The sequence below is a fragment of the Rhinatrema bivittatum genome, chromosome 16 (assembly GCF_901001135.1).
Source record: "Rhinatrema bivittatum chromosome 16, aRhiBiv1.1, whole genome shotgun sequence".
Lineage (NCBI taxonomy): Eukaryota > Metazoa > Chordata > Amphibia > Gymnophiona > Rhinatrematidae > Rhinatrema > Rhinatrema bivittatum.
The window spans coordinates 45,368,372-45,395,299 of record NC_042630.1 but is presented as its reverse complement, the minus strand read 5'-3'; the positions used below and the strand labels follow the sequence as shown (position 1 = coordinate 45,395,299).

At 43.0% G+C, this 26,928-nt stretch overlaps 1 protein-coding gene across 1 annotated transcript in view; it reads right to left on the bottom strand.

Moving 5' to 3' along the window:
* LOC115077587 (vomeronasal type-2 receptor 26-like) overlaps positions 1 to 23,975 on the bottom strand; it is a 33,680-nt gene extending 9,705 nt beyond the window's left edge. Inside the window, exons 1-4 of the mRNA XM_029579883.1 lie at positions 23,874 to 23,975; positions 22,871 to 23,668; positions 13,719 to 13,946; positions 11,727 to 11,853 (exon numbers count right to left, since the gene is read on the bottom strand). Coding sequence (XP_029435743.1) covers positions 11,727 to 11,853; positions 13,719 to 13,946; positions 22,871 to 23,668; positions 23,874 to 23,975 — 1,255 coding nt within the window. The remainder of the gene's footprint in view (positions 1 to 11,726; positions 11,854 to 13,718; positions 13,947 to 22,870; positions 23,669 to 23,873) is intronic.
* Between the last annotated feature and the right edge of the window lie 2,953 nt (positions 23,976 to 26,928).

The following is a 26,928-nucleotide window of genomic DNA, read 5'->3' as shown; positions in this document are numbered from 1 at the left end:
ACCATTGGTTTTCTCTCCCTACCACAATAAGTTGCCTACACCAGCCACGCCTGAGGTGCAGGAGGACACTGTCTATCGGGTTAAAGAAGTACTTGACATACGGTTCTGTCTCAGGCGTTGGGAGTACCTCCTCTCCTGGGAGGGTTATGGCCCCAAAGAGAATTCCTGGGAGCCAGCCGCCAATATCTTGGAGAAAGGCCTTCTCCACCAGTTCCATCTGGATCATCCGGGTAAACCCAGGCCCCCAGGGAGGGGGCGTAGGAGGGGGGGGGTACTGTTATGGGACTGGGCCATGCCCTGGTCCCTCCTCCTACCTCAGGGCCAGCCCGGCCTGCATGGAGCTCTTCCCGGCCGCATAGGCCCAATCTTCAATCTGCCGCGGCTCTCCCTGCTCGAGGGAGATGCCGCCAACCCGACCCGCTGGGCCCCGCCCTCTAGGTGCGCATGCATGCACGGGGGCTCAACCCTTAAAGGGGCCAGCGCAGGAAATCCTAGGATGGCCTCTGGATGACGTCACAAGCTGCAGGATATTTAAACCTTAATATATATGCAAAAGTCTAGCACAATCAAATGAGGGAAATAGGATTGATTATTCCAACCCCACAGTTGTGGATGTAAAATATTGTATAATCCTTGGTTACCCCAGAGCGTGTGATGCTTTCATAGTGAATAAAGCTATCACCAGAATCAGGTAGAGAGTCCATGAAAAATGCTTATGCTGGTATAAGTATTTTACCAGATTGCTGTATTCACTGCTGTGGTGCCAAGATCATGGTCCAGATATTTTCATGCTGTCTGTGTGTCAATCCCGACATTGCAACATTTCTAAAATTAATTCTTCATCAGGGAGAAACTTATAAGCATGATATCGGCACTGTGAAAAATAATCTCAGCACTGCGTGAAATACTTGGTTTAAAGTGGTCAATATTGCGTCTAAAACTGGGACTCTTTGCGCAGTGTGCTATATGGGTCTGCTGCATCCAGCATTTTGACATTGACATTGACATTGACGGTTTGGCGTATTTAAACCCTGCAGCTTGATCAAGCCTTTGCCTTGCAACGAGGTTCCTCAGTGGTCTCAGAGTCAAGTTGCCGCTGTATCCCTGACTTGCTTCTGTTTTCCCACCCGGCTTGCTTCCTGACTCGTCTTCAGCTTCCGCCCCTTGGTTTTGGTATCAACATCTGACTTCTGGCTTCCGACCCGGCTCCATCCCACGACTTCGTCTCCAGCTTCTGTTCCTGGTTTGGTATTGACTTCTGACCTCTGGCTTTCGACCCGGCTCCGTCCACGACTCCGTCTTCTGCTTTGTCCCTGGCTTTGGTTTGGACCTCTGACTCCTGGCTTCTGACCAGGCTTCACTCCTGGACGACTTCGGATTCTGCCTCACCTCAGGTATCCGGTACTTGCTGGCCCAGAGGATTCTCCTAAGTCCCAGCGACTCGGGCTGTCACGGGCTCCTCCTGGGGGAACCATGAGCTTCTGAGGGTGAAGACTCTCCAGCTACCTGGGCCCAGTCTTCGTCCATCTCTTCAGCCGCTGCCTGGATCCTTGGTCACATAGGGTCCCACCTAAGTCCAAGAGGTCCGGGTCCCTATGGGCTCCTTCTGGGGGGACTTCGGACTTCCAGTCTCTTCCAGTCTCTTCTGAGTATCTTCCGTGCCGCCTCCCAGCTGGTGCGCTTGCTGTGGTCTTCCATAGCATACCATCCACTGTCCCAACCAGCCCAAGGGTCCACGACCTTAACAACATCTTATCTGACCAAAAGTTTATAACAGATTAAATAGTAAGGGCATGAGGTCTGGAGGTTGTTTCTCTCTGTAATGTGTAGCCTAAAATACCCAAAATGCACTGCAGATGATTTTGCACAGTTCAGTTTATTCTCTCTGTTATGGTTTTCTGATATCAGAGCTTCTGTGAATAAGCCCTATGCAGTATCAACACAGAAACATAGAATATGATAGCAGATAAGGACTATCTAACTCACACAGTCTGATCAATGTGGTTCCCATGGCAAAGTCATAGACCATGAGCTGATCTACATTGGTTGCTACATTGGTTGCCAATTGGGGCATGGGTAGAATTTAAGATACTGTGCTTGTTGCACATACTGATCCATGCTGAACAGGTAGACTGGCTTAATACCGCTATTAGAGTCCATGTCCCACAGAGTAACTAGCGTTCTGCGAATAAGGGCCTACTAAAACTGCCCTCTGTACATTCTGCACGTTTGAATCGAGTTAGAGAGAGAGCTCTATCACTGGCAGGACCCAAAATTTGGAATACTCTCCCAAAAATTTTAAGACTCTAAACTAATTTTAAACAGTTTAAGTGTGATTTAAAACCTTTTCTTTTTAGCGAAACATACAAAGCTCAATCATAGTATGTTTTAGTTCATTTGTATGCTTTTTACTGTTTTAATTGATTTCATTTCTTCATGAATGTTTACGTTTTTTACATTGAATTCATATTGAATTTGATAGAGCCAAGTGTTACGATGCTTTTTTTTAGTAGCTACTATTATTAAGTGATTTGTTATTTAAGATTTTTAGTTAATAATGTTTACTGTATTTTAGGTATTTTTCTGTTTCTTAATTATTCATTTCATGAATATGATCTTGTTGATGTTTTTAGGTTTGAAACATTGTTATTGTTAATATGTTGTGATGGACTGTCTTAGTGATGGAATACAAAACCTAATAAATATATAAATAAATAAATACATCTCTGCCTTTCACTCACATCTTTGTGACTAGGAATCATCTCTTCTTATTCATGGAGGTAAGTTTCCACTTTTCTGTGGGATAGATTTCCTGATTTGATGTGTAATGTTCATTCTTTGGAACATTTTCAAATAAAGTGTTAAAATCTCAGATTTTTGAGGCTGCTTTTAAAATCTAAGCACTTCTCTCCAATAATTAAACTTCCCATTGTGATGTCTTTGTCATTCATATTAGTCTTGACTAGACTGGAAGCTCCAATGGATGGGGACTGTAACTTATGTGTATCCAAACAACGCTGCATGTGTTTATTAGTGCCTTAGATATGGGAAATAGTAGCAGTAATTAAAAAAAAATAATCACATTGATGCAGTGTTTGGCACCAGTGTGTTACATTTGCCGGTTATAGCAAATGTAACACACTGGTGTGAATGCACGGGGTGGATGCATGTCTGGCTGCATTCACCCCAACACTGCTAGACACTTCTGGCCCTCTCCTTGGCAAATGCCACCAACTTCCATCCACACAGCATGATGCCACCAGAACTGCCACCTCCAGCGCATCCTCCCAGGCATGTGTGTACCTAATCTCTCAGCCTTTAAAGGGCCCGTGATGGAAAAAGGCCTTGGTGCCCCTTCCTGATGTCAACACCTCAAGTACAATGAAAGAGTCCTTCCGACACATCTTCTTTGCCTCAGCAAAATGTCTCCTGCCTGGCAGTAGATGTTGTAGTGCTCCTGATTCCTTGTCTCCAGTCTAGCCTTGCCTTCCAGTCCTGCATTGCCCAGCCTTGTTCAACCTTGCTTTCTAGTCCAGTAATCTTGACCAGTCATTTCCAGCCTTTCCTTGACAAGCTTTGCCCTGTCTTGCCTTTTCCATCTTGCCCTAGTCCTCGGAGTCTTGCTGCACCTTTTTTTATCTGTCCAGTCTTGTCTGTCTCACTGTGTCTTATCTGTCGTGGTTTGATTCCCTGGTTCTGACTAGAGATGTTCTCTATACTCTTCTGCCTGTCACCTGAAGATGACCCTGTTTTGAAGTCTGACTATGCCCTGTCCACTGCCAGCCTCGATTCCTGGACAGTCTCTGGACTGTCTTAGAGCCTTGGAATCACCTAAGTCTTGCTTTCCACTGGAACCCAAGGGCTTAACCCACAGGCAAGGTGATTGATATGGGTCAAGCTCTAGCTTGGCCTTTGTCAAAGCATGCTCTCTAGCTGCCAGTGGAGGCCGCATAGGATTGCCCCTGAGGTAGTGTCAACTGCACAGCAGCAGAAAGGGCTTATGCTCATTCCCCTCATTATACTGTGTTTAAAGGGAACATTTTAATATGCTTTGTCTTTGAAACTTTCCCTGAGAAAAAGTATGCACTGAAATATACTCCTGCTTTTCATATGGGTAATGTTTCTATACAAAATTACCTGTGTCCATGCCCTCATACTTTACCCAGGCAAGTAAACATACTGTTTCTCCCCATGCTATTTTGAATAAAGTAATTGCTTTACATCCAGAGACTGTTCATGCTTTTCTATGTAACAATATATTCTAATGTTTCTCCTCTTTCTATGTCCTTTTAGTTTCATATCATGACCTCTTCCTCTGGAATGTATTCTTGAATAAAAAAAAAGATTAATTCATGTGCATTATGTATACCGATGAGATACTTGAAAGTCTAAAAACATAAGAACATGCCATATTGTGTCAGACCAAGGGTCCATCAAGCCCAGCATCCTGTCTTCATCAGGGGCCAATCCAGGCCATAAGAACATGGCAAGTACCCACAAACTAAGTTTATCCCATGTTACTGTTGCTAGTAATAGCAATGGCTATATTCTATGTCAACATAATTAATAGAAGGTAATGGACTTCTCCTCCAAGAACTTATCTAATCCTTTTTTAAACCCAGCTACACTAACTGCACTAACTCATCCCTGGCAACAAATCCCAGAAGTTAATTGTACGTTGAGTGAAAAAGAACTTTCTCAGATTAGTTTTAAAAATGCCCCATGCTAACTTCATGGTGTGCCCCCTAGTCCTTCTATTATCCGAAAGAGTAAACAACTGATTCACATTTACCCATTCTAGACCTCTCATGATTTTAAACACCTCTATCATATCCCCTCTCAGCCGTCTCTTCTCCAAGCTGAACGGTCCTAACCTCTTTAGTCTTTCCTCATAGGAGAGTTGTTCCATCCCCTTTATCATTTTGGTCGCCGTTCTCTGTACCTTCTCCATCACAAATATTTGAGATGTGGTGACCAGAATTGTACACAGAATTCACCATGGAGCGATACAGAGGCATTATGACATTTTCCATTTTATTCACCATTCCCTTTCTAATAATTCCCAACAATCTGTTCACTTTTTTGACTGCCGAAGCACACAGAACCGACAATTTTAATATGTTATCCACTATGATTCCTAGATCTCTTTCTTGGGTGTAGCTCCTAATATAGGACCTAACATTGTGTAACTATAGCATGGGTTATTTTTCCTTATATGCATCCCCTTATATGCATCCACATCCATGCTACCATGCTGCCGATGTCAAACTCCGCAGGGGCCTACCCGAAGTTGACCTGACCGAACGACCACCCCCACTGGCAATGAGGGAGCCTAACGAGGCTATCCCCGAGCATGCCTACATCCAGTGTCTCCGATCTCTAACCTAGGCCTTGGAAAGGCCTCTCAGCTCCTATTCCATCTGTCTCGCAGCAAGGACACCCCCCTGATGTCACAGGAGGGGCTGTGTGAATGGTTTTTAAATCTATACTCTCCCCAGGCGCCGCGCGAAAGGAGCACATCCAAAGGAGCAGGCCCCTTTGCGCGCCCCTTCGCACAGCCCATTCAACGCAACCTACGAGGTTCTCCCCCTTCCTAAACCTAGCTTTCTCCACCCACCCCTCCCAACACTAAAAAAAAAAAAAAGATGGATAACAAAATCTCATGTCCAAATAATCAACACTCAACACAAAAGAAACATACTTCTTCGAAACTTCTGCACAAAGTAAAACATCCAAGCAACAACAAAAACAACAAACATATCCAACTCTTAAACTATATGCTACTCTCATTCATACTTGTCAATACCCGCTCAATAATTAAAAAAATCCCTCTATTTAATGACCTTCTCTCGGACCACAAACCAGATTTCATTGCAATTATGAAAACCTGGCTCAAAATCACAGATTCTGTCCTAATAACCAACTATCCACCCATGGATTACAATACCTCTTCAATTCCCAGAAAAAACAAAAAAGGAGGTGGGTTAATGCTCATCTCTAAAAAAAGCCTTCAATTAACACTTCGTCCATCTAACATTCCTCCACCATTTGAAATAGCTTTATTTGATTCACCAAAACTTCAAATATGCCTCATTTACTGTCCTCCAGGAGTACTCGATAAAAACTGCTCCCCTCTAATTGAATATATGATGAATAACATCTCTCTCAACAAACCCATCATCATCCTTGGTGACTTCAACATTCATTTCAACTTACTCACCCACTCAAAAACCTGCCAAACCATCATTGATGCACTATCAACTCTAAATCTAGAACAAATAATCCAATCTCCAACACATAAAGCTGGTCACACCATTGATCTCATCTTTATCAACACTGAAATCTGGAAATCAAACTCAACTCACACCACAGAAATACCCTGATCTGACCACCACCTAATCCAAGCTAACCTACATATCAACTGCAACCTGAAAGCTCCTCAAATCACCCCAATCAAGATATCCTACCATCCACCTTTCAACACAGAACTTTTACAAAAACTCTTCAATCTGAATTAAACCACATTAATCTCACAAACTCCAAGAATGCTACCTCATCATGGCTAAATATCACCAAAAAAGTAGCAGATAACATCAATCCCATTATTACAAAAACAAAACAATCCAAACGTAACAACCAATGGTAGAATGAAAGTATCAGAAATGCCAAACGTATACTCAGGAAAAAAGAAAGAGAATGGAGAAAAAACAAAAATTCAACCACTCTAAATAACTATCGGAACAGCTCAGCTCAATATAAAAATATCATCAACAATGCAAAAAAGGGATTCTTCTCAAACAAAATCTCTAAATTCCAACATAACCCCAGAATGTTATTCACAATAGTTCAGAAACTTACAAAAACAACCCAAGAGTCTACGTGTACTAAACATAGAACTGATGACTTTGCTGACTTCTTCAAAACAAAATATCTCATCTAATCCAATCCAACATATCCAACAACAACCAAAACACCAAACCTAACACCAAGATAACCTCATCATGGTCAAACTTTGATACTGCCTCCACTCTTGAAATTCAATCTATTATAAACAAAATGAACCCTGCCAGTCATCCAATAGACAACATCCCAATAACAACCCTCAAAACAATCGAACCTATCATATCCAAAACCATAACCAAAATCGTCAATTTATCACTAACTGAGGGTTTTTACCCCAAATGCTCAAATCTGCTGTTATCAAACCAATCCTTAAAAAGAGCAAACTAGATCTGGAAATCCTTGCCAACTACCGCCCCATATCAAACCTTTCCTTCATAGCCAAAATAATTGAAAAAGCCATACATTCTCAACTTGACAATTATCTTGAGACAAACAACATCCTGTCTCCATCCCAATATGGCTTCAGAAAAAACCTAAACACAGAATCTCTCCTCATCTCCCTAAACGACATTATCATAAGAGGCTTTGATAAAGGTGAAAAATACCTGCTAATACTCCTTGACCTCTCAGCCGCCTTCGACACAGTAAACCACAAAATACTGTTGGAACAACTAAACCAAATCGGCCTATCTGGCACCACCTTACAATGGTTCTCTTCCTAATTATCTGATCAAACATACCGTGTTAATCAATAACAACCCTTCAAAAATGATCAACCTCAACACTGGAGTTCCCCAAGGATCAGTTTTATCTATGACCCTTTTCAACATATACCTTCTCCCCATCTGTCAACTACTAAAAGAATATGGAATCACATACTTCCTCTACGCTGATGACATTCCGCTTCTAATCCCCATACAAAATTTGATCGACGACACATACAAGAAATCCTCAGATCTACTTATTTCAATCAAACATCTCCTAATTTCTCTGAAACTCATAATCAATTTCGACAAAACTGAAATAACACTCATGGACAAAAAACCCAATCCTTCTCCTCCACCCTTGACAATTCAAGACAAACAAATGAAATCTATAATCCCTACCACCCACACCAGGAACCTCAGAATTATCATCGATCAAGAACTCTCTTTCAAGAACCACATATCAAACAAAGCTAAAGAAGGATATCACAGACTCCTAACCCTAAGACATCTAAAACCATTTCTCAACCCTTTTGATTTCAGAACTGTCCTACAACTACTTATTTTCTCCACCTTCGACTGTTGCAACTCCTTACTAATTGGAATACCTTTTTCAACCCTCAAACCACTCCAAATTCTGCAGAACTCAGCTTCCAGAGTCCTAACAAGCTCAAAAAGAAGTGAACACATAACACTCATACTGACATCACTTCACTGGCTTCCAATTAAAGCATGCATTGCCTACAAATCAATGACCATCATTCACAAAATTCTAAACAACGATCATCAAGGTCTACATACCTTAAACATAATTCCTCAAAACCCTCCAAGAAACCTACGCTCAAATAATTCAGGATACCTAAACGTCCCCCCCATCAGAGATGCACATCTGGTAACAACAAGAAAAAGAGCCTTTTCAATTGCCTCCTCTGAACTATGGAATACCCTACCTAAAGATATAAGAAAACAGCACAACCTAAAAACATTCAAAAAAGACCTAAAAACACTAATGTTTTGCAAATTATACACTGACCCTCATACATCTGATCATCCCAACTCACAACTGAACTCTCATCTATCAACCTCTTAACTCCTTCTCTCCATCCAGAATATTCACACCCTTCTCATACAACTGAATAATACTTTCTGGACTTGAATTGTTTAATTTCTGTCAAATGTTCACATTGTTATACTGTTTACACAACTACTAAGAAAATGCACACTTTGTAAACCATTATGATAGCTCTACCGAATGACGGTATCTAAAACTCATCAAATAAATAAATAAATATATTAAATTTCATCTGCCATTTGGATGCCCAACTTTCCAGTCTCACAAGGCCTTCCTGCAATTTATCATAATCCACTTGTGATTTAAATACTCTGAATAATTTTGTATCATCTGCAAATTTGATTACCTCATTCGTCATATTCCTTTCCAGATAATTTATAAATATATTGAAAAGCATGGGTTCCAATGCAGAGCCCTGAGGCACTCCACTGAGAAAATAGTCCATTTAATCCTACTCTCTGTTTCCTGTCTTTTAGCCAGTTTGCAATCCACGAAAGGACATCGCCACCTATCCAATGACTTTTTACATTTCCTAGAAGCCTCTCATGAGGAACTTTGTCAAATGCCTTCTGAAAATCCAAATACACTTCATCTTCCAATCTACCTTTATCTACATGTTTATTAACTCTGTCAAAAAAGTGAAGCAGATTTGTGAGGCAAGACTTGCCTTGGGTAAAGCCATGCTGACTTTGTTCCATTAAACGATGTCTTTCTATATGTTCTCTGATTTTGATATTTAGAACACTTTCCACTATTTTTCCTGTCACTGAAGTCAGGCTAACTGGTTTGTTGTTTCCCAGATTACCTCTGTAGCCCTTTTTAAATATTGGGGTTACATTAGCCACCATACAATCTTGAGGTACAATGGATGATTTTAATGACAGCACACATTTTTACTAATAGATCTGAAATTACATTTTTTAGTTCCTTCAGAACCCTGGGGTGTATACCGTCTGGTCCAGGTGATTTACTACTCTTCAGTTTGTCAATCAAGCCTTCCACATCTTCTAGTTTCACTGTGATTTGGCTCAGTCCATGTGAATCATTACCCATGAAAACCTTCTCTGGAATGGGTATCTCCCCAACATCCTCTTCAGTAAACTCTGAAGCAACGGAATTGTTTAATCTTTGCACGATGGCCTTATCTTCTCTAAGTGCTCCTTTAGCCCCTCAATCATCTAATGGTACAATTGACTCCCTCACGGGCTTTCTGCTTCAGATATATTTTAAAAGGTTTTTACTGTGAGTTGTTTCCTCAACGACCAACTTCTTTTCAAATTCTCTCTCAGCTTGTCTTATCAATGTCTTATATTTAACTTGCCAAGGCTTATGCTTTATCCTATTTTCTTCTGTTGGCCCCTTCTTCCAATTTTTGAATGAAGATCTTTTGGCTAAAATAGTCTCTTTCACCTCACCTTTTAACCATGCCAGTAATTGTTTTGCTTTCCTTCCACCTTTCTTAATTTATGGAATACATCTGGACTGTGCTTCTAGGATGGTATTTTTTAACAATGACCACGTCTCTTGCACACTTTTTACCTTTGTAGCTGCTCCTTTCAGTTTTTCTCTATTATTCTCATCAAAGTTTCCCTTTTGAAAGTTTAGCATGAGAGTCATGGATTGGCTTACTGTCCTCCTTCCTGTCATTAATTCAAACTTGATCATATAATGATCACTATTGCTAAGTGGTCCACACCACCGTTACCTCTCACCAAATCCTGTGCTCCACTGAGAATTAGATCTAAAATTGCTCCCTCTCGCATCATTTCCTGAACCAATTGCTTTTTAAACTGTCATTTATTCCATCCAGGAACTTTATCTCTCTAGCATGTCCAGATACATTTACCCAGTCAATATTGGGGTAATTGAAATCTCCCATTATTACCGCACTACCAATTTGGTTAGCTTCCCTAATTTCTCTTAGGATTTCACTGTCTGTCTCACCATCTGTCTCTTTCATTCCTCTCTCCCTTCTCTCCTTTAAAACATAAAGGGGTAAAACATGTACAGAAAAATTACTACGTCCCAAAAATGAATAACTAACAGGGGCTCTATGGATTCCATACATTTCATTTTCAATCTGAAAAGGAGCAGGTGTGGCTTAGTGATTAGGAGAATGAGACAGCATGAATATGGAAACCAGGGTTCTTATCCTACCACCACATCTTGCAAAACTTGTTGTTTTTACCCTTGTCACAAGTACCCACTTAAGGGTAATGATCAGACCTTGTGGCTTATTTGCAGCCCCATAGCTGTATTGAACCAGCAGGAGTACAAGCTCATTTTGAAAGGGAAATGCCTCATGAGGTTTTCCCTTTTGGAATGTGGGCCATTCATAGGAACAGGGTTGAACATTGGTGCACACATACATTTGCACTTGTTCTAAACCAGGTGCAAATGTAGCAGTGAAAAGTTTGTATGCCACTTTGGAAGTAGAAGCTCCACCCATACGTCCCTTCCCCTGATCTTATCCTGCCTCTTTTCCTTACATAGGGGCGAAAGTCAGGGCCGGTGCTAACATTTCTACCGCCCTGTGTGGAAAATTAATGGGTCGCTCCTCCCTGGCACCGCCCCCCTTCAGTGCTGCTACAGGAATCTTCTTCGGCCACCAGAAAAGGATGCTCATATCCTCTTCCAGTGCCAGTGCTCTCTCCTGCTGCTGCCACCTGCCGGCCCCACCACCTCCCCGGGTGTGCTGCTCCATGCAAATGCACGGCTTGCAAATCCGGTTGCGCCGGGCCTTGAGAAAGTACTCATGCTGTAAACAACATGGCTACTTTTACCTACAGTCATGGAGGCCACAATCTTCTAACTCCCTGTTTCAAAGGTAAGATGCTGTTTTCCTGTGGAAATTGCTTAGAATATTGGAAGAACTTTGGGACAGGGATTTATACCAGAATACTTAACAATTATTCTACACTATAGCATACATTCATTAACACCATAAATGTGATCTCTTATATTATAGAAAAAAGAAATAGCCCAGCCTAAGGAAATGTTCTCCTTTCCACAATTTATCTTATGACCCCTCTGTGTTTCACAGAGCAGGACCACGAGTGAATAAACAAAAGCCAAGGGCACTTCATGTGTCACAAGAAATCACCCACCAGTTTGGTTGGCAATCTCTCCATCCAGACAGGGAATACAGTCATAGCAGCAGACAGGTTCTCCTTCCCTGGCTAATTTCCTGAAACCAGGAGGGCAGCTCTGACTGCATTTGGATTGTGGAGGTGTCTCAATATTGGGGGAAAACAAAAAACAAAAGACATCTGAATGCAATGATATAAAACCAAGCTGTGCATTTTGAAATGCAGTGTTAACTTTTTGACCATATAAGTGACATCTCAAACAAATTTGCTTGCCAATTAACTCAGCAGCATTGAGGTTTGAGCCCTATTTGATAAAATAGAAAATATGAAACATGTTTCTATGTGGAATCAGAAGTTTAGGATGAGCTGGAATCACATTGAGTACAGTGTCTGGCATTTGTGTAGGTAGCCTTTAAATTTAATAATTTGATCCAGCAGAATATAACAATATTTCTCTCCATTAACCATCAAACTTCTGTTTCTTCACAAGAGAAAGGTAATAACACATAGAATCTCCCAGTGATGCCGTTTGTGGTTCAGTTTCAGAGTTCACATGTTTACCTGTTAAATCTAAACACTCAAAACACAGACAACAATTTAATAACAAAGAGAAAAGCATTTTTTAAACATTTTTAATTTGTATTTCTTAAATTAGATGCTTCTTGCAAAATCTTGAAAGACTTAAGTAAGGTAAAGTATTGTTTTAGTTTTTTCCATGCTTATGGACAATATAGAGCACAGCACTGTTTTCAGTCGGCTCGTGGTCTATGCATTTATTGTTCCAATATGCTTTTTTACAACATCATTTCCAAGCCCACGTGATGATCGGATTTATTACTTGCAGCAATCCATGGTCGGTGACACTTCTTTTGTTGTTTATGCATTATATATATGTGGGTAAAAGTACAGAGAAGTTAAAGATTTGACTGGCTGAACATAAAAGCTACATTCAAAATTGTTGGCTTGAAGCACCCATAGTGGAACATTCTGGGCCAGATTTTAAAACGTATGCGCAGGTGTAGATTTGTGCACGCAACCCGACGTGCACAAATCTACGCCCGGTTTCATAATATGCGTGCAGCCGTGCACATGTTATAAAATCCAGGGTCGGTACGCACAAGGGGGTGCACACTTGTGCACCATGCGCACGTCGAGCCCTAGGGCAGCCCTGATGGCTTTCTCCATTCCCCATGAGGTCGCAAAATCGGCACGGTCTTGGAGGGAAATTTTTCTTTGGTCCCCCCCCCCCACTTCCCCTCTCTTCCCCTATATAACCCACCCCCCAGCCCTACCTAAATCCCCCCCACACCTTATTTTATGCCTGCCCAAGGCAGGCGTATCTTGCGTGCGCCAGCCAGCTGCCGGCGAGCGAACCTCCGCCATGGCCACAATGAAGGAGGCCTCGGGACCACCTCCGGACTTCCGCCACGCCCCCGGACCCCCCTGGACTGCCCCCTGACCCACCCCCGGACCACTGCCATGCCCCTGAACCCACCCCTTCCAATCCTTTTTCAAAGCCCTGGGACATACACCCGTCCTGGGGCTTGCACGTACCGCCGAGCCTATGCAAAATTGACTCAGCGCATTCAGGGGCAGATTTTCTCGGGTTATGCGCATTTGTTACACACGTAGCCTTTAAAAATCTACCCCTATATATCCTATGATCTTACCGTTTCAAAATTAAAATGTTATATACTGGATTTGATTTCTGCACATATCCATGGGGGAAATTGAGGATTATAGCTAATGCAGCATGAGCTACCATGGATTTTCAATTTAGGATATTTTCAAATGCAGGGCTTAAATTTGACTATTGAACGGCATTATTTTTTATGAAAGTTTTCTTTACAATGCGAAATATGGTTTGAAAGAAGTTCAATTTGATTAGTTCAGAGTAATTTTCAAAACTCAAATCTAAATAAATACATAAAATGTAAGAATCTAATCTAAATAAATGAAAATAATGCATTCAGTGCATTCCATCATGTTCTAAAGTTCCTTAAGTCTCACCTGGATGAATGCACTCTCCCACACAATCTTCTTCACTTCAATGATTAATTCCTTCCCTTGGGGAGCATATGGATTATAACTTCCAACAATTTCTGAACTCTGCATCCCATTGGGTAAATACAATATATTTATAATATTGTATCCAATGGAGAGGTCTCCATTCTCATCAAAAAACATTTCTTCACCAAGAATGTTCTTAAAATAGATGTTCTTCAGATAATGATGCAGCTAAACACATATAGAAACATTAGAAACATAGAAATGATGACAGAAAAATACCAAATGGCATATCCATTCTGCCTTGCAAGCTCCCATACTCATCAGTTTCCCATGATTCTGTTTCCCATACTTATCAGTTTCCCAGACCACCAAGGTCAGAGCCCTTGTTGGTTACTGTTTGAGTCCAATTTCCCACCACTCCTTGCCATTGAAGAAGACAGCAATGTTGGAGTTGCATCAAAAGGGAAGTGTCAGGATTATTGGTTAAGGGTAGTAACCATCACATCAAGCAAGTTACCCCGTGCTTGTTTACCCAGACTGTACAGTTGAAAGCCTTGTTGGATGTTGTCTAAATCGAATTCCTCTTTTCCTCTTTTCACCTGCTGTTGAAGAAAGGAGCAATGTTGGAGATGCATTCAAAGTGAAGTATCAGGCTTATTGGTTTAGGGTAGTATCCACTGCATCAAGCAAGTTACCCCCATGTTTATTTGTTTTTCCAGACTGTACAGTTCAATGTTCTTGTTGCTGTCTGAATCTAATTCCTTTTTTCCACATTACCCCCTTGCCATTGAAGCAGAGAGCAATGTTGGAGTTACATCAACAGTATGAAGGCTTATTGCTTAATGATAGTAACCACCACACCAGCAAGCTACTCCATGCCTCTTTTTTTTCATTCCCATTCTCTAGTCTTTAGGGATCCACAGTGTTTATCCCATGCCCCTTTGAAATCCTTCACAATTTTAGTCTTCACAATTTTAGTCTTCACCACCTCCTGTGGAATGGCATTCCAAGCATCCACTACCTCTTCCTGACATTTGTTCTGAGTCTTCCTCCCTGGTGTTTCAAATCATGACTCCTAGTTCTACTGATTTCTTTCCAATGGAAAAGGTTTGTTGTTGACCATGCATCAGTAAAACTTTCAAGTATCTGAAGGTCTGCATCATGTCTCCCTTGCTCCTCCTCTGCTCCAGGGCATACATATTTCAGTTCTTCAACCTCTCTTCATAATTCATTTAATAGAGACCTTCCACCAATTTGCTTGCCCTTCTCTGGACCCCCTACATCTCTGTCCCTTTTGAGATAGGGTCTCCAGAACTGAAAACAGTACTCCAGATAAGGCCTCACCAAGAACATGTACAAGGGGATAATCACTATCTTTTTCTTACTAGATATTCCTCTCTCAGCGCAGCCCAGGATTCATCTGGCTTTAGCTATCGCCTTGTCACATGGTTTTGCCAACTTCACATCATTAGACACTATCACCCCAAGGTCTCTCTGTTGCTCCATGCACACCAGCACACCCCCATCACATACAGTTCTTTTGGATTACTGTACCCCAGATGCATGACTCTGCATTTTTTGGAATTGAATCCCTGATGCCATATTTTTGACCACTCTTCCAGCTTCCTTAAATCAGATATCATTCTCTCTCCTCCTTCTAGCATGTCCACTCTGTTGCAGATCTTAGTATCATCCACTAATAGATAAACTTTACTTATATCCCTTCCGCAATGTTGTTCACAAAGACATTGAACAGAATCAGTCACAACACCTTTCCCTGTGGCTCTTCACTTAACACCATTCTCTCTTCAGAGTAGGTTCCATTTACCATCACACTCTGTCTTCTATCCATCAACCAGTTTGTTACTCCCAAGCTTCTCATTTTGTTCATGAGTCTTCTATATGGGACCCTATCAAAAGCTTTATTAAAATCCAAGTAAATCACATTGAGCACTCTTCCCTGATCCAATTCTCTAGTCACCCAATCAAAAATATCAATCAGATTCATCTGACAAAACCTTTTCCTGATAAATCCATGCTGCCTTAGGTCGAGCAACCCACTGGATTGCTGATAGTTCACTATCCTTTACTTCAGTAGAGTCTCCATTCATTTTCCCACCACCGAGGTGATGCTAACCAGCCTGTGGTTTACAGCTCTATGCTCCCACTCTTGTGAAGCGGGACCACCACTGCTCTTCTCCAGTCACTCGGGACCACATCTGATTCCAGGGATCTATTGAACAGATCACACAGTGCACCTGCCAGCACATCTCTGAACTCCCTCAGTATCCTGGGATGAACCTCATCAGGTCCCATGGCTTTGTTCACTTTCAGTTTTCCTAGCTCTTCCCATACATTCTGTTCTGTAAATGGAGCTTTGTCTACTCTACCCCATCCACAGTTTTGTTAGCTAGCGATGGTCCTTCTCCAGGGTATTCCTTAGTGAACACTGAACTGAAATATTTGTTTAATATTTCTGCTATTTCATTGTCTCTCTCCACACATTGATCCTTGTCACCTTTTAATTTCATTATACCTCTTTGGACCTTTCTCTTTTCATTGATGTATCTGAAAAACGTTTTTTTCACTTTGCTTTACCTCATTGGCAATCCTTTCCTCCGTCTGACTTTTTTCTTTCTTGATTACATTCTTCATCTCCCTCTATTTCACCCAATATTCTTCCCTGTGTTCCACTTTTTTGGATTCTTAATATTTCTTGAATGCTGCTTCATTTGCTTTTATTACATCAGCCACCTCCTTTGTGATCCGGATCAGTTTCTTATTTCTCTTAGTTTTGTTTACTTTTCTAACATATATATGTTGTTTTTGTAATTGCTTCTTTTTGTTTGGCCCACTGTTGCTTCACTTCTTCTATTTTCTCCCAGTCTTATTCTACCTCCAAGTACATCCCCATTTTGGTAAAGTCTGTATTTTTGAACTACAAAACTCGGGTCTTCGTGTGACATTTCTGTATTCTGTTTGCGATGTCAAAACATACCATTTGATGATCATTAGTGCTGAGGTGGGCACCCACCCAGACCTTAGAGACATTATCCCCATTAATGACCACAAGTTCAATATAACTCCCTCCCTCATGGGGTCCATTACCATTTGCTTGAATAGTGCCCCTTGCAGGGCATCTACTATCTCTCTACTTCTGGTAGATTCCACAAAAGGGATTCTCCAATCTATGTCCGACAGATTAAAGTCTCCAACAATCAACACTGCCCCCTTATTTCCCACCTTTTTAATGTGTTTGATCAGATCTCTCTCTAGTTCTTCCATTTGAGTCAGAGGCCCGTAAATCACACCAGTAAAAATGGATGCAACATCATCTTTTTTTAGGACAGCCCATAATGCTTCTTCTCTACCACACTTTTCTTGCAGTTCAGTTGCTTAGATATTATTTTTGACATAAAGGGTTACTTCTCCCCCTTTTTTGTCCTTTCTAGCCTTTCTTAACAAGTTATAGCCTGATATGTCCATATCCCATTCATGAAAATCTGTGAACCATGTATCCATAACAGCAACGTTGTCCAAGTCTGCCTCCACCATTAGGGCCTGCGGTTTGAGATTCTATTTATTTATTTATTTAAAAATGTTTGTATACCACTTTTACAATCGGGAGATTAATCAAAACAGTTAACAAAAATAAAACATACATAATCTAGAGATAAAAACTTAAACATTTAACAGTAAAAACAAATACGGTAATATAAAACATAGTTCAAAAAACATAAAATAAACAAAGATACAAGAATGCTAAACATAGTGGGGCGGATTTTCAGAGCCCTGCTCGCCTAAATCCGCCCAAAACCGGGCGGATTTAGGCGAGCAGGGCCCTGCGCGCCGGTAAGCCTATTTACATAGGCCTACTGGCGCGCGCAGAGCCCCGGGACTCGCGTAAGTCCCGAGGTTTTCAGAGGGGGCGTGTCGGGGGGCGGGCCCGAACCGCGCGGCGTTTTCGGGGCGTGTCGGGAGCGTTCCGGGGGCGGACCCGGGGGCGTGGCTATGGCCCGGGGTGGCCCAGGGGCGTGGCCGCGCCCTCCGGACCCGCCCCCAGGTCGCGGCCCGGCGCGCAGGAGGCCTACTGACGCGCGAGGATTTACGCCTCCCTCCGGGAGGCGCAAATCCCCCCGACAAAGGTAAGGGGGGGGCTTAGACAGGGCCGGGTGGGTGGGTTAGGTAGGGGAAGGGAGGGGAAGGTGAGGGGAGGGCAAAGGAAAGTTCCCTCCAAGGCCGCTCCGATTTTGGAGCGGCCTTGGAGGGAACGGGGGTAGGCTGCGCGGCTCGGCGCGCGCCGGCTATACAAAATCCATAGCCTTGCGCGCGCCGATCCAGGTTTTTAGCAGATACGCGCGGCTCCGCGCGTATCTACTAAAATCCAGCGTACTTTTGTTTGCGCCTAGAGCGCAAACAAAAGTAGGCTATTCGCGCTCCTTTTAAAATCCGCCCCAGTGCCTTCTAAAAAATGTAATATGATAGGAGAGTAGTTAAAGATGGATGGGTGTCAGTTGATTAATAGGGAAGAGAAAAACTTGGTTATGGTTGGGTGCTGATCAAGGAGTTAAATGCTTTCTGGAATAGGTGAGTTTTTAATGCTTTCTTAAATTGTTGAGATGAAGGTAGGAGATGTAAAGAATCAGCAAAGAGTTCCACAGAATAGGCCCAGCTACCGAAAAAGATCTTCTACAAGTTATTTTCCTGTCTCGCAAGTTTGACCGAGGGTACATCTAAAATAGTTTATTGCCCAAGCTATGAGCATCTGTAGTCATAGCTTTCCAGTTTTTCTCCCTTGATATGTTGCACTTCCAAGGAACCTTTTCAGCTTTTTTGAGCTGAATGATTTTGTTAATTTCTCCTCCCATGTCCTGTAATGTTTATGTTGCTTGGGATTGACATCCCCTGCCACCCCCATTCTTTAGTTTAAATGTATATTAATATAAGATCTGAATTTCTCTGTTTGCATCCTTTTTCCTGCTACAGACAAATATAGACTTTAACGCAAAAGGCGGCAAAAATAAAAAATCATATATCACATCAATAGACAGATCCAATACATAAAGTGATATATCACCTTTTATGGTGTAGTTATTTGGCATGACGCCGACAGCGATCACACTGTGGAGGTGTGATCGCTGCTGGCTATCTCAGGACCGCCCCCCCCCCCCCCCCCCGTTTTGCCCCTGCCCCCCATTACCGCGGGATTCAAAGAGCCCGGCAGTATTAGTAAATCCAGCCCTAAGTTAGACACCAATATTTAGCCAAATTTAAGAGTTTTCATTTAAGAGTTTTCAATTAAAAGTGTACATACAATTAGGTACCTAAAACTTAGGTCCTTAAATGTAGGCCTGCCATTTGTTTCATTGGATAAAGGATCCTAAGGGGACCATTTACTAAACTGTGTTAGGAGTAGGGATGTGAATCGTTTTTGAACGATTAAAATTATCGTCAGATAATTTTAAAATTGTCCAAAATCGTTAGAGTGCACGATACAATACAAATGCCCCCGATTTATCATCAGGGGCATTTGTATTGTATCGTTAAATAGGGCGCAGGAAAACCGGCACACCAAAACAACCCTAAAACCCACCCCGACCCTTTAAAACAAATCCCCCACCCTCCCGAACCCCCCAAAACGTTTTTAATTATGTGGGGTCCAGTGGGGGAGTCCCGGCACGATCTCCCGCTCTCTGGCCACGGCTGCGTTAAGAGAAATGGCGCCGGTAGCCCTTTGCCCTTATCATGTGACAGGGCAAAGGTAGCGCCGGCGCCATTTTGGTTCTTGGCTCCTGACGTCACGCGTGCAGGAGATCGCTCCCGGACCCCCGCTGGACCCCCAGGGACTTTTGGCCAGCTTGGGGGGCCTTCTGAACCCCACAAGACTTGCCAAAAGTCCAGTGGGGGTCCAGGAGCGACCTCCTGCATGTGGGCCGTATTGCCAATATTCAAAATGGCGCCGGCGCTACCTTTGCCCTCACTATGTCATACGGGCGACGGAATTTCTCTTAATGCAGCCGTGGCCAGAGAGCTGGAGATCGCCCCGGGACCCCCCCACTGGACTCCAGGTAATTTAAAACATTTTGGGGGGGTTCGGGAGGGTGGGGGATTTGTTTTAAAGGTTCGGGGTGGGTTTTAGGGTTGTTTTGGTGTGCCGGTTTTCCTGCCCTCCCCCGATTTACGATTTTTAACGATTTAAAAACAAAACAAAACACGATGATCAGATTTCCCTCCCCCCCCAGCCAAAATCGATCGTTAAGACGATCGATCACACGATTCACACCCCTAGTTAGGAGTTTAATGCTTGAAAAATGGCTAATGTGTCAAAAGCACACATTGTGTTAAATACCACGCATTATTTAATTCATAAAAACATTCAAAGCAGTTTATTATTAGGTCATTTTACACTAAAACATTTATGATGCTTGTCTCATTAAAAGCAAGCCATGATAATTTTCTGAAAGTTAGCAGTAACTCAGGAGTTGTACTTATCTTTCCCCAGGAGCAATGGGACACTAATGAGTTTCTCGGTGCTCTCAGGCTGATGCTTAAAGGCCCACAATGACCCAAAACAGTCCCTCCACCCAACGTGTTAAACTGTCCACTGGAGGTCTTGATTTGATCACGCCCATGTAAAATCAAACCCTTCCCCATTCCAATACTTTTTTAAAATGTTTAATTAATTTTCATGATAATTATTAAATATGATGAAGGGCAAGCATTTTTTGTTTCACTGTAAATCGGTTTGATTTGTATCGAATGCAAGAAGATTGGTATATAAAAGTCAAAAATATGAGGTTGTAAGGGCCTAGGACTTAAGGATATCCCCAGTTGGGAATTTCCTTCTATCACGTCCTCTACAATGGACTCCCCAATACGAAATATATGGGAGTCCATGGGTCCTGTCGTTCTTGGCACCGCTGATATGGGAGATGAAGAAAAATTTTTGGACTTACGTTTTCTACCCATAATTATCTCCCAATGAAAATTTTTACCAGGGGCGCGCCCCTTTGGCGCGCGGCTTCGGCTGCGCGCCGGCGGCTGCGCGCCGCAGGTCCCACGATCTTATAGTGTCCGGATGGCGCCCGACAATGACGTCACAGCCTGGGTCCGCCCACTCGGTCTGGGCTCGCTTCTCACCACGTTCTCGAGAGAATAGTAAGTCTCTGGCTGCACTCCTGCAGCGAAAACGGATGCCTCTCAGCTCTCTGACCGTCCTCCGCGCTCCCCAGTCAGTTGCCGCAGGGCCCACGATCTTATAGTGTCCGGGTGGCGCCCGACAATGACGTCACAGCCTGGGTCCGCCCACTCGGTCTGGGCTCGCTTCTCACCACGTTCTCGAGAGAATAGTAAGTCTCTGGCTGCACTCCTGCAGCGAAAACGGATGCCTCTCAGCTCTCTGACCGTCCTCCGTGCTCCCCAGTCAGTCGCCGCAGGGCCCACGATCTTATAGTGTCCGGGTGGCGCCCGACAATGACGTCACAGCCTGGGTCTGCCCACTCGGTCTGGGCTCGCTTCTCACCACGTTCTTGAGAGAATAGTAAGTCTCTGGCTGCACTCCTGCAGCGAAAATGGATGCCTCTCAGCTCTCTGACCGTCCTCCGCGCTCCCCAGTCAGTCGCCGCAGGGCCCACGATCTTATAGTGTCCGGGTGGCGCCCGACAATGACGTCACAGCCTGGGTCCGCCCACTCGGTCTGGGCTCGCTTCTCACCACGTTCTCGAGAGAATAGTAAGTCTCTGGCTGCACTCCTGCAGCGAAAACGGATGCCTCTCAGCTCTCTGACCGTCCTCCGCGCTCCCCAGTCAGTCGCCGCAGGGCCCACGATCTTATAGTGTCCGGGTGGCGCCCGACAATGACGTCACAGCCTGGGTCCGCCCACTCGGTCTGGGCTCGCTTCTCACCACGTTCTCGAGAGAATAGTAAGTCTCTGGCTGCACTCCTGCAGCGTAAACGGATGCCTCTCAGCTCTCTGACCGTCCTCCGCGCTCCCCCTCCTCCGCGCATAACCCCCGAAAACCTACCCCTGCTCGTGCCGAGCCTATTTTGCATAGGCTCGGCGGCGCGCACAAGCCCCAGGATGCGCGTATGTCCCGAGGCTTCGAAAAATGGGTGGGAAGGGGTGCGGGGCCGTGGGTATGGCGGTGTCCCGGGGGAAGTCTGGGGGTGGTCCCGAGTCCTGCGGCACAGCAGCTGTGCAGGGCGATGGCACGCTGGCAGCTGGATGGTGCGCGCAAGATACGCCTGCCTTGGCCAGGCGTAAAAGATAAAATAAGGTAGGAGGGATTTAGGTAGGGCTGGGGGGTGGGTTAGATAGGGAAAGGGAGGAAAAGATTGGGGGGAGCAGAAAAAAAGTTCCCTCCGAGGCCGCTCTGATTTCGGAGCAGCCTTGGAGGGAGCAGAGAAAGCCATCTGGGCTCCCCTAGGGTTCGGCGCGTGCAAGGTGCACAAGTGTGCACCCACTTGCGCACGCCGACCCCAGATTTTATAACATGTGTGGAGCAGCGCTCGCAAATTATAAAATCGGGTGTACATTTGTGCGCGCCGGGTAGCGTGCACAAATGTAGCCCGTGTGCGTAATATTTAAAATCTGCTCCATAATAAACAATACTAAACTTAATGAACAGACCAGCTACACAATTTAATAACAGGCCATTGATATGGGTAAAACATTGTCTTGCGCACATAAATGGCTTTGAACATTGCCCACAATTATCCTAAAAGCGTTCTGTGCCAAAATTAGCAGGTCTAAGTCTGTGCTGGTAGTTTTAGTAGGATAATTTTCCATGCAAACTCACATTGGAAACTGGCATAAATTATATGTATTTTTGCTATTCTTTTGTTTGCTGTTACAAAATTGCTTCCAAAAGGGACATTCCAGGATGGTGGCTTGGGGTAGGTTAAAGATTTACATTTGTAAATATGTTTTCTTGAAAGCAATGCATGCAAACTTAACACTCCTGTTTTGCATCAGGTGAAAATAAAGCCATTTGTTAGCCACAGATTAACCCAAATCTTATAAATCTGCTCCTTTTCTGAATATCTTTGTACCTCCTGCTCCTCCTATCAAGGCTTCTTCTCTTTCACATTGGGACATTTTGTCATCATTCTGTTTCATCCAAACATAATATTCTTCTAACAAATAGTGTTACCTTCCATGGCAAAAAATCCCCAAATCGATGGCTTTCACCATTGGATAAGGTATTGTTTCCAGAATCAAACATGACCATGTCGTGCAGTGCATATGCCAGACCATAAACAGCATTATATACATGATAGCTCCTTCCAAAATATTTGTTGTCACAGTGTGGTAAGAAGAACAATGTCTCATTATTGCTGCATGATCTTCTGATGCTCCTAGGGCACCGACTGTCACACAGCTCCCTCCACCATCTCATGGTGAATGAATCACTTGGAAATTGGATAGGATTCACCTCTTGGACAAATTTGGAAAAACTTGGAATATTTTTCTTTCCAATTGTGAATGCCAAGGTGTTGTTCTTTAAATTCAAGTCCAGTGGATAGGTAGAGAAAAAGTCCCATTTGGATGTGGTGATCCAGACCTTGCCTGGAACTTGCATAAATGTTGTTTCTTTTAATAGATAAACTGTGCTATCACTACTGCAATAAAATATGATCACCTTAGTTGATGATGCATGGAGACGCTCTTTAATTTTATATACCTTCTCTGGTAGCATGATGTTGGAGTAAGTGAAGATTTCTATGAATTCAATGCAGCCGTCATTCTCCTCAATCCCTTCCTTCAGGATCTGGACAGCCCTCATGCTGCTGTCATCATTAAATGCAATGATACCAACCCAGGTCCAGTCAAAATGCTTCAGTAACTTGACTATTCCATCGCAGAAGTGCAGCTCATTGGGGACAGTCCGGTAGAAATAAGGAAACTTAACAGCATCACTCATATAAAGATTCTGTGAGGCATAGCTGATCTGTCAAGGAAACAGCTTTGTCAATGTGAGATTGCATTTTAAATCACATGTAACATATTTAAAACATAAACATACTTCTTGCTCATTTCTAATTGTGGCTCTGTCAGGTTCTGCCACCTCTATCATTAATTAAGTCCTTTACCCTCCTGTAATTCAGTCCCATTTTACCCCTGGCTTTCCAGTGACCTTCTTAAATCCATTTTACCTTCTTTTGTTCATAAGTGGTCATGGGCATTTCTCCCAGGGCTTTCATGTCATGAAGCTGCTTGAAAGAGGAAACATTCTCAATGGAAGAAATGGACCTCATCAGATATTCTTCTTGAAACACTCTTGAGCTTTTGACAGTAGCAATACATTTTCAGTGCTTGACATATTCTGCTGCTAGTTTTCCCTTTTACATCCATTTTATTGTGAAACCTCATTCTGTCACATTGGTAGGAGCACAAGATGGCACCGGCCATCCATTGCTCCTACCATGTGACAGGGGCTGACCAATGGCACAGGTAGCCCCTGTGACATAGTAGGTCAAAGGCTATCGGTGCCATTTTGAAACCGGCAGCCGGGGGTATGAGTGCAGAAGATGGCTCCCGGACCCTCCGCTGGACCACCAGGGAGTTTTGGTAAGTCTTGGAGGGGGGTCAGGAGGGTGGGGGGTTTGTTTAAATTGGCTCCTTTGGGTGGCCAAATTATTCAGCGAGATTCATTGTATTCGTGGGAATTGCGATACGTTTCGCTTCCCCACGAATACAACAAATATGGCCCTATACATTGCGGATTACCAATTTGTAGGGAACGAATGCACACCCCTACATTCTAATTGCTCCAGTTGAAGCAATGTCTCCTCTGCACAGAGAGATAGAAAGATCTTGGGCTTTCTAGTGACAGCTTGATCATGGAGAAGACTTCAGAAGGAAAACTGGTTAGACCCCCTGTTTCACTGTTTATTGTGACATTTGTCTTTTATCAAGACAGGAAAAAGAAATGATTTTTCATTTATAGTGTCTTTTTAAAACTGCTTTATTTCTTTGACTTATGCAAAGACTTATGTCTTACAAAGTACACAAATATTTTTTAACTGTTCCAATAGTAGATTTTCCTGAATGTAAAAATATCTGAGACTGTTTTCTATTACTAGGAGATAGAGCCCCAATTCTACTGGGAGTAAGCTGTGCATGGTGGGGGATCCTGGTTGTGACAAATCCTGAATTATGTTTGATAAGGAGGAAATATTTATTTCCTTTTAACATTCATCTCCAAAACCTACCTCCAGGGATTTCTATTTTTGACTCTATCTTTATATAGGTTTATAAAATGTATTTGATTAATATGGATACAAATTACATCCGAGTGTTCATTCCATTTTCTGTATTGCCGATACTCAACATATTGGGTTTGCTTCTACGAAACTTAATTTTTAAAAAATATATGATCACATCAGATAATGTTGCATGGATGATTTCATTGTTATGTCTCTTCTCTACTGGCATTGGTGTGGCTGAAGGGTTTAGTGAATTCAATGCAATCTCCATTCTGCACAATCCCTTCTTTTAAGTTTTCTCATTGCTACTATCAGGAATAATCAAAATGCTTCAATAACTTGACAATCCCAGTGTAGGGATGTCTGATAGAAATGAGAAAATGTAACAGCATCACTCTTAAAAAGATTCTACGAGGCCTAGCTGAACTATAGAGAAAAATAATTCATCACCACCATCATTGTGATGTTGAGATATTTTACATATATGTGGGGTTCTCAGGACCATGAGTACTTTGTAAACAGATTTTCAAAAGCATACTCTAGTACTGGCAGACACAGTATCTGATGTACAGTTAGTGCCATAAAGTACGCCCCTTTAAAACATGAATAAATGCAAGTGCTGTAGTTCATGTATGGGTGTATATCTATACAGGGGCGGATTGACCTATCGGGGGATCGGGCATCCCCCAGTGGGCCGGTCTAGCTGGTCACGTGGTCTCGACCGCATGGCTCTTCCTCAGCACAGCCTCAGCGCCTCCCAGCCAGCCCCTGCCATTAGACCAAGCCAGCGTGGGCCGAAGAAAAAAAGATCAGCCAGCCCCTGCGGAAGACCAAGCCGGCCCCCGCCAGCCTCAATTTTAATTTCTTCGGCCCCCGCCGGAGACCAAGAGGGCTGAAGAAATTAAAATCGAGGCTGGCGGGGGCCGAAGAAGTGAACACCGGTGCTGTTAACTGCCGCCGGAGACCAGCTGTTCAGCGGGGGCCTTGGATCGGAAGGGTGCTTCTGTGTGTGAGAAAGGAACGGTGCTTGTGTGTGTGTGTGTATGTGATGTGTATGTGAGAAAGGAATCTGCCAGTTTAAAAAAAATTAAATGTGATAGTACATATGCAACTTTTGAAAAGTTGGATAAAAGATTAAATTACTGAATGTTAAGAATCCCTCTTCTGGAAAATAAAATTTAGCAAAGTGGGTAGAGACAAATACTAAAGCAAAAAAAATAATTAAACTATTTAAAATGTTCATCTCAGCAAAATCACACATTTAAGATATTGATGCCAGGTGGGGTTTGTTTGAGGTTTTTTAAAGCATAATTTAAGCATGAAGACTAGAATAGTTCCAATCTGAAACGGTTTTGCCATTTTTTTAAGCCTTTAGAAAATGTATATTTTTAAATGACTAAGACTGGAATCTTCCCATTTAAAAGGGAAGCTGACTACGGATGTCTTTCGGTGTCATATCTCCATGAATAATAATATGACTGATAGTTTGAAGAAAGACACTTGCTTTATTGCCTGAAAGTGCAAAACAAGAGAAGTTGTACAGTGTGGGTGGCTGTCCCTTGGGAGGACAGAACCTGAAGGAAGGATGTCATTTTGCCTTCTGATAGGAATGTGGTTTTCTTATTTAATGGTTGGTATCACTTTCACTTTTAGTAAAATCAAAAAATGCTGCAAGTCTGAAAGCAAGGTGCTTCTGTGAGAGTGTAATGTGTATGTGAGACAGGGAGGGTGCTTCTGTGTGTCAATGTGTGTGTGCAAGAGAGATGGAGCAATTTTTTGGCTGGCTTGTGGCTGTGAGATAGAACATGTGTGTGATTGAGAGCTTGTGTGTAAGTGAAATAGAGAGAGCATATATGTGATTGAAAGCCTTAGTGTAAGTAAGAGAGAGCGAGAACATTGTGTGATTGAGAGAGACTGGCCAGAGAGGTGATGTGTATATGTGTGAGACTGATCAGGGAGATGACTGGTATGTGTGTGTGTGTGTGTGTATGTGAGAGAGAGA